The sequence below is a fragment of the Diuraphis noxia genome, unplaced genomic scaffold (assembly GCF_037042655.1).
Source record: "Diuraphis noxia isolate RWA-SAM2 unplaced genomic scaffold, SU_Dnox_SAM2 contig0001, whole genome shotgun sequence".
Lineage (NCBI taxonomy): Eukaryota > Metazoa > Arthropoda > Insecta > Hemiptera > Aphididae > Diuraphis > Diuraphis noxia.
The window spans coordinates 51,421,357-51,437,759 of NW_028301711.1; the positions used below are offsets into that span (position 1 = coordinate 51,421,357).

The following is a 16,403-nucleotide window of genomic DNA, read 5'->3' on the forward strand; positions in this document are numbered from 1 at the left end:
TCATCATCACCTAGTTGGAACCACGCGCTGAAGCTATGAGTATGAAAATTGGGCAATAGTTTCGTTTTGTAAAATAGGTACCAACTAAGAAAGAATATTTCAAAATTCGGCCCCTAAAGGGTTAAAAGGATTAAAAATTACAAAAAATTACAGAGCCAAAACCACTGAAGCTAGGAGTATGAAAACTGATTAAAAAATTTTTTACCATTAGAAAGCTACACAATCCCTTGAATCTATAGGCTATATTTTATCTTGATAAGTAGCCTTTAATTTTTTTATTGAAAATTTGAGATTTTTATAGAAATAATAAATATTATGATATTAAATAATTCTTATTTATTATATGGTTGCTATTAGCTATACAATTTAGTATGGATGAATAAGAAATTAGCAATTTGTTATAAGATATCAATTTAAAAAAAAAAAGCGGGTAAGCCGTAGATGTCGCTCTGTTGTACAGTAGGTTACAAGTGGGTTACTGTAATAGATGGAATTAAATTTGAATCCAATGATATTATATCATTGTATACGAAAAACGATTCTGAGCGAAGACGGTTTATCTGTCTAGGATATATTATTAAACATTTTCAAATCTTAGTTTTAAAAAGGAAAATTTTTATGAATTTCTAGTTTGAAATAATTTGCGAATTTTCGTGATTTTTACATATGTAGTCAAAATTCAAACTTTGAATGCTTGTAAAAAAAAATTTGTGACTACGCATTTCCTTTTATTTTTCAATTTCTATTGTAAAAATATATTATGAGCCTTGTATTAAATTTTCAAATCTTAGATATAAAAAGGAAAACTTTTATGAATTTCTATCTAAGATAATTTGAATATTGCCGTAATTTTTACGTATTTTGTCAAAATTTGAACTTTAAATGCTTATAAAAAAAATTGTGACTATATATTTATTTTATTTTTCAATTGCTATTGTAAAAATATATAATGAGCCTTGTATTAAATTTTTAAATCTTAGATATAAAAGGAAATTTGTTTATGAATTTCTAGCATAAAATAATTTACGAATTTTCGTGATTTTTACATAATATGTTGTAAAAATTCAAACTTTGATTGCTTATAAAAAAAAATTGTGACTATGTATTTCTTTTATTTTTCAACTTCTATTGTAAAAATATGTTAGGAGCCTTGTATTAAATTTTCAAATCTTAGAATTAAAAAGAAAAACTTTTATGAATTTCTATCTAAGATAATTTGAACATTGCCGTAATTTTTACGTATTTAGTCAAAATTTGAACTTTAAATACTTATAAAAAAAAATTGTGCCTACGAATTTTTAATATTTTTTAACTTCTATTGTTACAATGTGTTAGAAGCCTTGTATTAAATTTTCAAGCTTTTCTACCGAACAAATAAATTTTTATCGATATTTATAGAAAAAAAAACTAATAAAGTTGAAAAATTAAAATGTCAGTAAACAGCTCAAAACAAATCTAAATATTTTTAAAATTTTATCAAATATATAAAACGCCTATATAAATATTCAGTCAAAATTTCAAGTATCTTCGGTAATTTGTTTTAGAGTTACACCAAAATAAGGAAATCGCTAAAAGTGAAAATCCAATGTTGTAAAAATTTAAATTTCAAATGCTCATAAAAATTTAATTTGAATTTCAGGTGGAATTTTTATTTGTGATAAAGATTGGAAAACTTGTAAGGAATCTTGTATTAAATTTTTAAATCTTAGATTTGAAAAGAAAATTTTTTATGAATTTCTAGCTTAAAATAATTTGTGAATTTTCGTGATTTTTACGTATTTTGTCAAAATTCAAACTTTGAATGCTTATAAAAAAAAATTGTGACTATGAATTTATTTTATTTTTCAACTGCTATTGTAACAATATGTTAAGAGCCTTGTATTAAATTTTCAAGCTTTTCTGCCTAACAAATAAATTTTTATCGATATTAATAAAAAAAAAACTAATAATGATCGAAAATTTCAAATGCCTATGAATAGTTCAACTTAAGTCGAAAATTTTTGAAAATTGCACGGTGGATAGAATATACTTATATAAACATTAGGTGAAAATTTCATGTATCTATGGTCATTTGTTTTAAAGTTAATGTAAAAAATAATATTCTAATATTTTTTTATAATTAATATTCATAATTTGAATAATTATATTTAAATATATACTTTTATAATATATTATCTTTTAATCAGTTAATTATTATTGATAATATTCTTAATACAAATCGAAAATTTCAGTGGTCTATAAATAACTCAAAAAAAGTCAAAAAATTTTGAAAATTAAACTGTATGTATATATCACTAACATAAACATTTGGTGAAAATTTCAAGTATTTACAATGATTAGTTTTTGAATTACAACCATATAAAAAAATCGATTTGGTCAAAAACTAGTTTTGCGTTAAAATTCCCGTTTTTCTGTCATTTTTTTTTTGTTTTTCTCGATTTTTTTGAAAAGTATTAAGAATTTTTTCACTTTAGACCCCCCAAAGTACCAACTAGATTCACTTTCTAATCGAACGAGGTACTGAAGTCAAAAATCGAAGCATTTTTACTGCCCCAAAACGTGATGACAGACACAAAAAAAAAAAAAAAAAAACACACATCATGGTAAAATCAATACATTCATCGCTCCGCTCAGAATCTAAAATTGTATCAGCTTTACAAAGTTAAAAATGCAATAAAATATTATGATTGAATATACTTTTAGTCCTGTATTTTAAATTACTGTGTTAAAAATCTTTTATGGGGATCATGTTAGGGTAAATCCATGGGAAATTTTGATCATGACTAACTAGGAGGTATAAACGACGAACTAAACAAGAAATATGAATCATATAGAGTCGGTATTTTTAACGGGAAATTAAGTGCACGGGGATCAGCTAGTTAAATATAAATGGATTGCGAACGAATCTTATTATATTTTTTCTTTCACGTCTTCCAGTTTAATGAATATTCTAATTACTAGATTATGCTTAAAACTTATCATAGAGCACCTTGCCTATAATATAAAGTAACAATATGATCTTAAATATTACAAGCCAAACTAATAGGGATGATTAAATGACCAAGTCAACGACGCACAAACGCAGTTATATATAATATTATAAATGTTACCAGAAATGTTGACAATTTAGTAAATGATGACAGTTCCTAGGGAATGATGACAATTCCTAATAGCGGAAGGAAATATTATATCATCGCCTAGGAATTGTCATCATTTCCGTACTTTTTAGGCAATGTTATCGCTAGTGCTCGGATGTTTATGAAATTTCATATTTTTTTTTATTTATTCAATTTAATGCTAACCTAGGTACAAATTTAATTCATGTTTTACTGAATCAAATAATACTATTTTTACTTTACATATTTTTGTGTTTTTATTGGCTAAAAATACATATATTGTAATTTTATTTATTTTTATAGAGTAGTTTTAAGTGCATAAACATTCGAGCCCTAGTTATCACGTATCGGTTTCTTACACGAAAGCATTGGTGACTATGATGTTGCAGGACGCAGGTCATGTAGCTTTACAATGTAAAGCTATTATAATGATAACTATTAACTAACTCGGAACGGTGAGATGCTAAAAACCATTTTATTGCCATTACTGTCAATATTGTCCGTGTTCTATTAAAAAAGATCAGGTAGGTAATGACTGATATCGTTAAAATGGTTGATAATATCACAGATTATATAATAATATACAGTAGGGTCTCGATAATCCGAACACAGGCTAATCCGAAAGACGCGGTAATCCGAACGGGCTTGAGAATTATCTTATCACCATAATATGTACAATGTACATACTATGCATGTATTTATAAATAATATTTTCCGGTAGCACAATTTTTCGATTATGTGGGACAATGCATATCAATCCATAATAGGAACCAGTGTCAATGCAAATACAGACATCAGTGTGAAGCCTATATCACCAACAAAAAGAGGTAAAACTAATATTATCACTCCAAAAGTTGTCGGGGCTTTAGATAAATGCAAAATAAGTGATAGAGACGCTGTTCATATTTTGATAGCACTTTCTGAAGCATTAGGACATGATATAAATGATCTAATAATTAATAGATCGTCTATTCGTCGTTGTCGAATGAATTTGCGTCAAGAAAGAGCAGATATTATTAAAAACAAATTTAAAGAAATAAATTTAAATGCTGCTGTTTTACATTGGGATGGTAAACTACTTCCGGCTCTAACAGGTAAGAATATTATTGACAGACTTTCAGTGATTATTACGAATGGAGATGTAGAGAAAATTATTGCAATACCAGAGTTAGAATGTGGTACAGGAAAAGAGCAGGCGTCTGCAATTTTTGATACATTATTAAATTGGAATATTCAAAAATCGATAAAAGCATTAAGTTTCGATACAACTGCGGTAAACACTGGTCGACTAAATGGTACATGCATATTATTGGAACAACTTTTGGAAAAAAATTTACTATATTTGCCATGCCGTCACCACATTTTTGAAATCGTTCTTCGTAGTGTTTTTGACGAAAAAATGAGTAAGTCAGTAGGTTGCGATGTACCCATTTTTAAAAGATTTCAAAAAGAGTGGAAAAATATAGACAAAACGAAATTTAAACCAGGTATTGAAAATAAAAAAGTAAATGAAATCCTCAAACCTTATATTAACCATATTGTTTTTTATGCCAAATCAAAATTGTCTGAAAATCAACCACGTGATGACTATAGAGAGTTATTAGAACTAACATTGTTTTTCCTTGGTCACGGTGCTAACCAGACATTCCGTTTACCAGGAGCTTTTCACCACGCAAGGTGGATGGCTAAGGCAATATATTGTCTAAAAATATATTTATTTCGCTATGAATTTAAATTAACAAAAATAGAAGAGAAAGGGTTATGTGACATTTCAATATTTTTGGTCTTAGTATATATTGAAGCTTGGTTTGATGCAACGTTAGCTTCGACTGCACCTTATAATGATCTTAATTTTATTAAAAAACTTTATAACTATAAAACAATTGATGATAGTATATCAAGAGTTTCATTTAATAAATTTAAAAATCATTTATGGTATTTAAGTCCTGAATCAGTTGGTTTAGCTTTTTTTGATATCAATATATCAGTTGAAACAAAAAAAAAAATGGTTAAAAATCTTAAACTTGAGAAAGAATCACCTGGAATGTGTAAACGAGTTCAAGTAAATGACCAATTTATTGCGTATTTTATGAAATATGAAATTGAACATTTTATATCAAGTGAAACTAATGAATTTTTTAATAGATTCAATTTTGATATTAGTTTCCTTCAAAAAGATCCTTCTACTTGGCCTCTTGACAAATCTTATAAAAATGCTTTTGATATTGTAAAGAAACTAAATGTTGTAAATGATGCGGCGGAAAGAGGTATAAAACTCATTGAAGACTACAACAATTTGTTAACAAAAAACGAAGAACAAAAACAATTAGTACTGCAATTAGTCAGTGACTATCGTAGCCATTATCCAGACTGCAAAAAAAATAATTTGAAAAACCCATTATAATTTTATAAATAAGATTGTTCAAATTAATATAAATAGTTAATAATAATTGGTTTGATATATATTTAAGAATTAAGTGTGTAAATTGTATTAAAACATGTTTAGTTTAGTATTAATTAGCATAGAAACATATTTTTTTTATGTATTTATTAGAAGATGACTGTTTTTTTTTTATCTTAGTATTTATAATATTTAATAAATCTGACTCAAACAATGCAATGAAGGATCCAATAAATATTTTACATATAACCTTTTTAATGAGAAATTTAATTTTACATAACTTTTATAGAAAATGTTTTTTTATAATTTCATCCGTTCAACAAATATATTCAAATAACTACAAATTATCAATTTGGTAAAAAAAAATTTTAATGTTGTACTTTGTTATTTTCCTTCGAAAGTAATAGACTTACAATAAATAATATACTTTAACTTTTTATTGAAAACTTTACGTTCTACAATTTAAGTTTTATACATTTTTTCGCTAGGTATCATATTTATTTAATTAGGTCGACAAAATGATAAAACTACCCTTGTTGGCTATTTTTCAACCCCCCAGGGGCACGGGAAGGGAGTGAGTAGTCACGACCAAAATTAACCAAAATGATTTTCTCATAACAATGAAAAAAGTGAGGGGGTCCTACACCAACAATTTCAAAGTTCAAAAATAAGGACCACCCTAATGTACATACTATGCATGTATTTATAAATAATATTTTCCGGTAGCACAATTTTTCGATTATGTGGGACAATGCATATCAATCCATAATAGGAACCAGTGTACAAAAACAAAAATAAAAAAAAATAAACCAATATTTTAAATGGTAAAAACTAAAAGTTCATAATTATATTAATATTTTTATGTATTCATTGTCTTTTGAAATAACGAGTTTTTACACGATTAATACCTACAAATAAAAATAAAATTTCATAATTAAAATTACAATAAAATTGATGTTTTTTTTAAGCCATAGGTAATCCGAAATAATCGCTAATCCGAACGACACCTTTCCCCAATCTCGTTCGGATTATCGAGGCTCTACTGTAATTAATTTTATATTAATTATAATATAATCTGTGATAATATGTTTAACGTACCATTTACGTGTTTTATTAAGTGTCCCTACCTGTCCATACAACACGGTCCGCTTAGTAGTGAGTGTGTGCCTATCTTCTTAGTGCAGTACGTATTATTTCGTTAAAATGGATTTGAATAAAATGCGAATTGAATTTAATAAAGTGATTAAAAAAAAAATATCTAATGTTTTATTAATTATTGATCATTGATTATTTATTAGTGTAATATCAGGGTAATTAATAATTATGACAGATTAAATTAAAATATCTAAGAAAAATATATATGGCATCTTTGCCAGATATCGTTAGGAAATGATAACATGAACTAGGCAATGATATCATTTCCTTCCGTTATTAGAAATATAATAATAATATTGTCATAAATAATATTGTCATCATTTCCTAGGAACTGTTATTATTTCCTAAACGTCAACATTTCCGGTAATATAAATATTCATAAAATTATGCATAATAGCTAGGTATTAAAGGCTATTATGTAGGTATTACCACTAGCCAATTTTTTATCATAGATTCGATTTGTATTCACGGAGGCGGTCTATGACTACCTACCTATAATATTTAAGTCTATGCTTGAATTAAATTATTTTGAATTTATTGACAGACAATTAGTAGAAATTAAAATAATAATGCGACTGTTGGTGCAGCATTATAGCAGTTAGACATTGATATCGGTAAAATGTAGGTATAGTTGGATATAAATTACACCGATATCACGGCAGTGCCATCAGTCATGTCTATCCGAAAATTGTCGGTCCGATGTTCTGTGCTCAAACGAAACGAGCCGCGCATTTAATCAGCGTTCCAACGAGCGTGCGGTTTGGCGAGCCACGGTTTTTTGTGTTTTATTTTCGACTCGGATAAGCTCGTCGCTCGTGAATCGTGATTCGTGATAACCCGAGCATACATGTAGGCTCGGTACAACAACCGCGCTGCGCAAAGTTCGCCGAGCCACGCGCCGTGGGAACCCGCCTTAGCGGTTCTTTGGGTATTTCCTTCTCTTGCATGCATATACAGTCAGTATAATATTATGTTGTTCTCGAAGGTACTTCTTACCTCAATCAAAAAATATCAAAAATATGGACGTTTTTTAAAATATAATCTTTTACAAAATTTAAAAAAAATAACGAAAATTATCTGATTATCTTATATTCGAAAATTCATAATACTATAATCTTCAATGATGCTATATTTTTAATGAAAAACTAGAGTGGATTATTATAATCAGAAATAACAAACGATTTACGTCGAACTATGAATAGCACATTATGAATAACGATTTTTAATGTTGAAATATTCGTGTATTTAATACCTGATTTAATATAAATGGCACTTAATAATAAACGTGTATAGAATACTTGATAATAAAAACAATTGTTAAATACAAAATTATGAAAACGTCTTAAATGTATTAAGTATGTATAACCAGTGCATTATTTTTTTACGATAAACAAAATTTCACGGGTTTAAGTATATTCAAAAGAAAATAAATAATAAAAAAAACCATCGATGAATGATGTTTCACTTATTGAAACCAGAACAAAAAATATTATAATAATTCAAAATATATAACAATAATAAATGGTTTAAAAAAAGTTATACAATGTCTGTACTTAATAATTATAGCTATTGAGATCACAATCTGTCGTGGAAACAATCAAATAAATATGATCCTATTGTGTGATACACGTGATTGCGAACGCTCACTAGACCATGCGATTCATCTGGATAAGTCTGTAAAAAAAAAAAATAATAATAATGTATTCATTGTATAACATTGTGTATACATTGTAAGTTTTAGTTAAATATTCATCTTCAATACGGGTTAATTATAATTAATTATTAGAAAAGCCTTTTTAAACTAAAAATAGTATAAAAATGTATGTTGAATAACTTGCATAATTTTACCTTAGATATATAACACATTGCTCTGTCCTAGGGTAATGTGCTACAAACTGTTTGGTTTTTTTTTCTGTTTTAAAGAAAATTCCAATTTACAAATATTTATTTTTAGTTATATCGATTATTGCATATTTATTTAATTAAAATTAAAAATCAACTTTTATTTTACTGCAGCAGTTGTGTGTAAAATATAAAAATACCAAAAGTGAAGCCGCTCTACTGTAAATTGTGTTACATTCTTAAATCACAATTATTTGAATAGATCTTACGTTTTTACATTTTTCGGTGTATAAATATATATATATATATATTTTATAAGTATAGTATAGTATAAGTACCAGAGTTGATAAAAAACATGATTTTTTTAAAAAAAATCAAAAAAACTGTTTTAATCGTTTAAAACATGTTTTTTTTAAATGATTTTTTTTCAACTGTTTTAAACATGATTTCATCGTGTTTAAAACAAAATATGAATTTTGCTAATGAAATTTGCATTCATTTGCTGGATGAATAACTGTCAAAATTATTACAGTAATATTGAAGTCCAGCGCATATGGATGTGGTAACTGGTCAGTCATTTTTGAATAATATTCAATGATCATATTATTGTTGTATACTTATAATTGATATTGATATTATATTATTACGCATAAATTATTATTTTATAAGCACTTAACGTGTTAACCTTAACACCAAATAATATTTTCTTGACAAGCATCGAAATATGAATCACGTCGTGTTCGCATACGTACGTGTTGATTGTACATTGTACCAATTGTACCTAATATTGTATTACTGTTTAGTATCATATTTTCTTATTATTCGTGATACCAAATTTCTTGGAAAAAAAAAATTCAAAATCGATAATCGTTGTAATACTGATAAATAAGAAATAAATTTTAATTTAAACAAACTTTAAAAATTGTTTAAAAATTATTGATTCAACCTTAGTAAAATTTTTGAACACCATATTTTTTCTAAAAATCGGATTTACAAAATCGCTATTAGCTATCTTAATTTTTTTACTATAAAATAGCAAATTTTTTAATTTTTAATTTTACATACAAAATGTTTTTAAAAAAATCGAAAAATATTTTAAATGTAGCGCAGACGACAATTTATATTAAAAAAAAAAAAAAGTAAAATAGAAAATAAAAAATGTTAAATAGATCAAATGTTATTAATGTTATTGCAATTGTCAGTTCATCGTGAAACACCCTGTATAAGTAACAATTAGAAAATTGTATACTTTATTCATTTATTGGTATTTGTCCACTTAAAATATGTCAGTTAGGTTAATAATATAACCTAACACGATGCGACATTCTGATGTCTACTTACATTGGATACCATTAGAATTAGTACAGCTATAATTTTTATTTTTATTTTTATTGGAGGATAACTAATTATCAATTATTATGTTATTTATTCTTACCTATGTCATTTTATATTAATTAGAAGATTTGTTATGAAATGTTATTTCAAGTTATATTAATAAATAATAATACAATATATAAGACATAATTGTCAATTTTATTCATCTTTATTTTGTTTAAATTGTTTATTTATTTCCAATTTAAATTATATAAATTATCATGAATTATCAATTATATTTTTCTGTTTTAAACAATTGTTTTTTTATGATGTTTAAATCATTTGTTATAAACGTTTTAAATAAAACCATGTTTGATTAATTTAGATATTTTAAACATGTTTTAAACACTTAACTAAAATGTTTAAAACATCTCAACTCTGATAAGTACTAACGCATAGTAAATAGTCACAAATTTGCATATTAATGAATGAAAAAAATAATAAATTTGAAAATTATAATAGTCGTTTAAAATGGCAAAATTTTAGTGGAGGTCGAAGTTTTGTGGACAGACGCGATGTACCCTTTTTAAACCATATATTCGATAATCGTACAAATCCCATTTTTGTGGGAAGTATCGAGTATCTACTAGCCCGGTCTAGCCTTGGGTTATGGGGCCAGACGGAGCAATTTTGTGTGTGTAATGACTAAGAACTATTCACTCAGGTTTTAATATTGCCATACGGCTTTTACGGACGTATGTCACACAACAGACCTCCACAAGTGAACTAACCAACAGGTCGTATATATATGAAGAAGTCGATCTACCACTGAATAAGGCAGAGTGGCGACCGTCTATTCTGAGTTTAGCGATTGTTGGACTAAGTATATACGCAGAATGCTAGATGGCGCTATCATTTCATGTTCGTGAATTTAGCTGAAGCCATCGTGCCTGGCTATGATTTCACAGTTTCGTGTGTGGTATAACATAGAATTATGTACAAAACGAAATCTGAGATCGAGTATGTCTAGTTATTAGTATGCAGCGTAATAGGTACTCGTAATTAGGTTCATGGGAAAATCGATAAATTTTAATAAAACAATCAAAATATATGAGATTTGTATTATGATTGGGTATCATTAAATTATTAGCTAAAATCTATACCTAAAAAGTAATATTCTATAGGTAATAAGATTTAAGACTAGAGTATTTATAAAACACGTTAATTATGTAACTGAATATTTAATTTTATGATAACGTATCATTTCACTCCAGTGTTGATATTTGTTTTTATCGTAAATTCAGTTTTCGATCACCTAATTCAAAATTAAGGATTTGAGATTTAGAACAGGTATCTTGAAATAGAATGAGTTATAAAATTTAAAATATTTAATGATCACTATAACATGTAAAAGGATGAAATAAGACAAAAAATAAATATTTATGATAGCATGGGTATCTATTATCTACGGCATTTAAAACGGAATTTTTAACTCTTACAAAAGTAGGATTCTAAACGAAGGTGACCTGTCAGCCTTTTATGTTATATGGTATTCTAATATTTAAATAATCTTATGATATTGTTGCTATTAATTTGATATTGATTTTTATTGCTATTAATTTATTTTATTATAAGTAAAACAGTTAGCAAGTTGAATTAATTTTGCTAAAAACATCATATACAGCAAATTATTTTCGATATTATGTGTATAAAGTACAGTAAATAGCAGATTATGGGGACTGATAGATTTCATGACTCTTCGTATAACGTTTTTTAAATTATAACAAAATAATCATAATTTTGTAATTATGTTTGTTCGAATATCTAATTTCGTCCTTAGTTGAACTTCTAAAAAAATTGTGTTTATATATTTTAGATTTTTTAGTTACACTAATGAATTAGAAAGTTATTTAATATTTTCAATCTTCAACAGCAGTACTTACTTGTTGTCTGAAAAGTATCACTCTTCGTTCCAGTTCATAGGAAAGCATCATAGATTGTTGGTAATGAACGTTGTCGTCATACGTGCCGTGTATAACCATATATTTTTTGCTACGAAGTTTCTCAGCGTGTGTTAATAGACTGGCGTTTTTGTACCCACTCGTGTTGTCTTGAAGCAAGCCCATGTAACGTTCCGTGTATATCGAGTCTAAAAATGGACATTTATATTATATTTAATTTATTAATTACACGAATTCAAATATAATTTAAGCAATTGAATACACGTAGAACGTGACACAAAAACAAAATATCTAAATTAAATAATATACGTATTAATATATTATAATATGTTATATAATTATACCGTAGTATATCCAGTCAGTGACAGGAGCGACGGACAATCCACATTTGAACACGTTTTTGTTATCTTTAGTCAAAGCCATAGCAGCCGTGTAACCACCATAACTCCAACCCCAAATTGCGGTTTTCGATTTGTCAATGAAGGAAAACCGTTCTTGAAGATAACTATCAAAAAATATAATTAAGTTTTTTAGAAATATATTACTCAACCATGCATTGTTTGAAAATTAAAAACAAACGTAACTCTATTATGGCACTGTTTTGTGCATCAGTTCACAACTCACATTTATTGACCGTAAATTAGTCGTAACTATTTGGGAATCAGTTATTATCGAAATTCAAATCAAATACCCTGCCATTGCCACAGCAGCTGTTAATATAACACTATATACTCATGTAATACATTCGGTTCTGTCTTTTAAAAGTTCGGCTGTGTATCGAGAACTAATGAGGTTATTCAATACAATTTGTCGATGGACTGCAAACGAACTCAAGTTGTTCAATAAAATTTCTCGAAAAGACTACGGACGCAATTTGGCTGTTCATTATAATTTGTGAATTAGACTTAACGACTAACGGGTGCACTTCGGCTGTGAAAAAGGTAAAAACTTTAAACAGGACGACCCTAATAGGATATCCTGAATATTGTATCTGCTATCAATTGAAAAAGGCTAAGCTATTTCAACAATAAGGCGTAGGTAAGTTAAACTAGGGTGGTATATTTAACTTTTTAAGTAAACTTATATTTTTTAACTAATTAATGGCCTCCTTTAGATATTATTGAGGCAAGATTTGATATCTATAATATTTTTCAATATTGAGCTTATAAGATTAGTGGATCCGTCACTTACGTGTTGACCAACAGAGGATACTTGATGTCCGAGCTTTCGTCGACGGCCGGTGGTAGTATTAGTCGGACGCGAGCCTTGAATTCATTACTGATGGGCACGTCGATGAACGACACTCGGGGAAGAGTGATCGGAGATATTAGTTCTTTGAGTTTTTCGTTCGTTTCCCACTCCAAAACCTTTTCACCAGTCTTAAAAAAACATGCATGGAACCATATTACTAAAGAGACGATCATATATTATTGAAAAAATCCAATTTTTAGTTAATTTTTTTTATTAAATTAGTTAAATATGTTTACTATTTTATATAATAATAATTTTATAAAATTGCAATTTTTACGTAAAATCAGTTTTTGACAGAATTTATTTATGTTTTTGGTTATAATTAAAAACTATTAATTATAATATAGTGAATTTAATTTTCATAAAATATTAATATTTTATCAGTAAATATTTCAAAATATTCTTGCCTTTTTTTTTGAAACTTTGTCAAAATTTTTAAGGTTATATAATTATCTAATAATACTGAGATACATAACTAGATATATTTCTTGATTGGCTTAATCTTATTTAAGGTTTCTTAGTAGTAATTTCTCTAAGTAATCATAATATCTTCGTCGTTAGCTTTTATATATGTATAATATTCCTTTATAATTATAATTGTTCATTATTTCATATTAATAGCTAAATCGTCATTATCCATCATGTTTTATAAACCTAGTTATGTCAGGCCCGGAAAAAGGATTTATTAATGGGGAGTGTTTTGAAAATAAAAATTTATAAAATTGATACATCAATGATTTAACAATACTTTAATATAGGTATTCATATTAATTAAACAAATACATGAAAAATTTTTATATGAATACTATAAAATACAAATCATTGTTGTAATAAATTTACAAGTGCCCACACAATTTATATTTTTTTTCAGAAATGGACCACCCCCTTCCCCCCATACTTGAGTAGTTGTTGAGCAATGTCCAATTATAACCTTACTACCTATAGGCTATAGCAGTGGTGCGCAACCTGGGGGTCGCGACCCCTAAGGGGGTCGCGAAATTTTATTAGGGGGTCGCCAGTAATCACCAAATGAAAAAGTTTTATACTATATTACTATGTATATTGTATGATATTTTATAGTTTTATACAAAGTAAAATTATTTTGTACCGTTGATGGCTGTGTCAATCGTAATATTATGACATGTCATATCTTAATGTTGCGATAACTAGTTCTATTGAACCACGCAGTATATGGGTTATTTTTAAATTGAATTTAATCAGTAATTTTATTTAATCTTACGATTATTATGAAATAGTCCGATAGTCATGTACGAGTCGTTGAGTTGATCGTATTAATGCTTATAATTTTGTATAGCTTGTAATAATTATTACAAGAAGAAGAATTTATTATTAAAAATAAATTATTTTGGGGGGTCGTGGATCAAAAAAGGTTGCGCACCACTGGGCTATAGCATATGAAAAAAAACACGTATACACTGCCATCAAGACCAAGCAATATAGGTACTTATTTCTGTGAACCTCTTACACTTATATAAATATACTCATTTAACCATATAGTCTTTTGTTAACATAAATAGTATATACGTGGACAGAGAAATCTGTTTGCTCCTCTTCCAGACTCCAGTTCATTAAAAGTAATCTAATCGTGTTCTCATATAATTTTACTAGGGGTAGGATATAAATGCCCCTTCAAAAAATGAATTGTTTATTAATTAAATTCTAATTTTATGTAAAATATATATATATATATATAAATATCATAAAATTAAATGACATTTGCATTACACTTTGATTTAGGAATTTTAATTTTAATATTTATTTAGTTTATACAAAAATAAAATGCCAATTTAATAATACTCATGAAATATGTAACATACCTACGCACCTTCAATAGGTACCTTCGGCATAATACACAAAACAACTATAAGTGTCTGACATTCGGCCACACTCACCAGTGCACCACGATATAATATTATCGCTTGACAAGAAAAATATGTTGTGTGTTTTATGAAATCAGCTAAAATGCAAAATAAATACCCCATAAAATATCAATTTTTAACTACAAAATTAATTTTTAAATTTTAAATTTGATAACATTTGTCAAAATTCAAACTTTGAATTTTATTTTAAAAAATTGCGCCTATGTATTTTTAATATTTTTCAACTACTATTGTTATAATATATCAGAAGCCTTGTATTAAATTTTCACGCTTTTTGGCCGAACAAATAAAATAAAATTGATATTTGTAGAAGAAAAAAAATTAAGAAAAAATTGAAATTCGGCTCACGACTGTCGAACGTATTTACGGCTCACACTAATGATAATTTACTTCACACACACTTCGTAACGAGTATAAGGGTCGGCCGGGTCGGCCGGGTCGGGCCACACATAGCGGTCGAGCCGCAGCGGTTCAACCGCTCAACAAATTTAAATTGTTTTATTTTAAATGCAACCGCCCGATACGCGTTCACACTTACGCGGTTCGACCGCCCAAATGATCAAAACACATTGTTTTGAATTAGTCCGTTCACACAAGTGTCGGTAAAAAAATGTTGGACAACCAAAAAAACATGAAAATTTAATACAAGGCTCCTTATGAGTTGTTTTCATTGTAGCTAAAAAAAAATTAAAAATCGTTAAACACAATTTTTTTTAATAAGCGTTTATAGTTTTTACGAAATCTGTCGAAAACACGAATATTTGCAAGTAATTTAGAAGTTGAAAAATCATAAAAATGTTTGTGTTTATAACTAAGGATTAAAAAAAACAACACTAAGTTTTCTATTAGTTTTCCTTCGAGTAGCTATAGAGAAAACTCGAAGCATCATTATAGGAAAAATTTTAAGTACGTTTGAATTTTAAATTTTTACGAAGTAGCGTAACGATAACGATTTATCCTGAAACGATTTTAAATATTTGTTATTATTTAAAAAGTATAAGTTGTAGATACTTGAAAACTTTATCAGTTATTTAGATTGGCATTTTCTTTACAAGATTTATTTTCAAAATATTTTGACTTTTTTTGAGATATTTATAGACAACTGAAATTTTCAATTTTTCTAAAAAAAATTTTTTGAAGTGTCAATAAAATTTTTTTGGCACAATCAAAATACTTGAAAATTTAATACAAAGTTCCTCATTAGTTATTCTTATAGTCATTAAAAAATTATAAAAATACATAATATGCACAATTTTTTGTTAAGGCAATGTTCAAATTATCTTTATAGAAATTCATAAAAGTTTTTCTTTTTAAATTTAAGATTTGAAAATTTAATACAAGGCTTTTTTCATATTTTTACAATAGCAATTGAAAAATAAAAGAAATATTTATGCGCAATTTTTTTATAAAAGCATTCAAAGTTTGAATTTTAAAAAAATACGTAAAAATCACGAAAATTCGC

General features: G+C 27.1%; 1 protein-coding gene across 1 annotated transcript in view; it reads right to left on the reverse strand.

Moving 5' to 3' along the window:
• Nucleotides 1-8,122: 8,122 nt before the first annotated feature.
• LOC107168672 (venom dipeptidyl peptidase 4-like) overlaps nucleotides 8,123-16,403 on the reverse strand; it is a 40,808-nt gene continuing 32,527 nt past the window's right edge. The window contains exons 2-5 of the mRNA XM_089219710.1: nucleotides 12,981-13,197; nucleotides 12,134-12,294; nucleotides 11,772-11,977; nucleotides 8,123-8,346 (exon numbers count right to left, since the gene is read on the reverse strand). Of these exons, the coding sequence (XP_089075836.1) occupies nucleotides 8,248-8,346; nucleotides 11,772-11,977; nucleotides 12,134-12,212 (384 nt within the window). The 5' untranslated portion in view covers nucleotides 12,213-12,294; nucleotides 12,981-13,197 and the 3' untranslated portion in view covers nucleotides 8,123-8,247. The remainder of the gene's footprint in view (nucleotides 8,347-11,771; nucleotides 11,978-12,133; nucleotides 12,295-12,980; nucleotides 13,198-16,403) is intronic.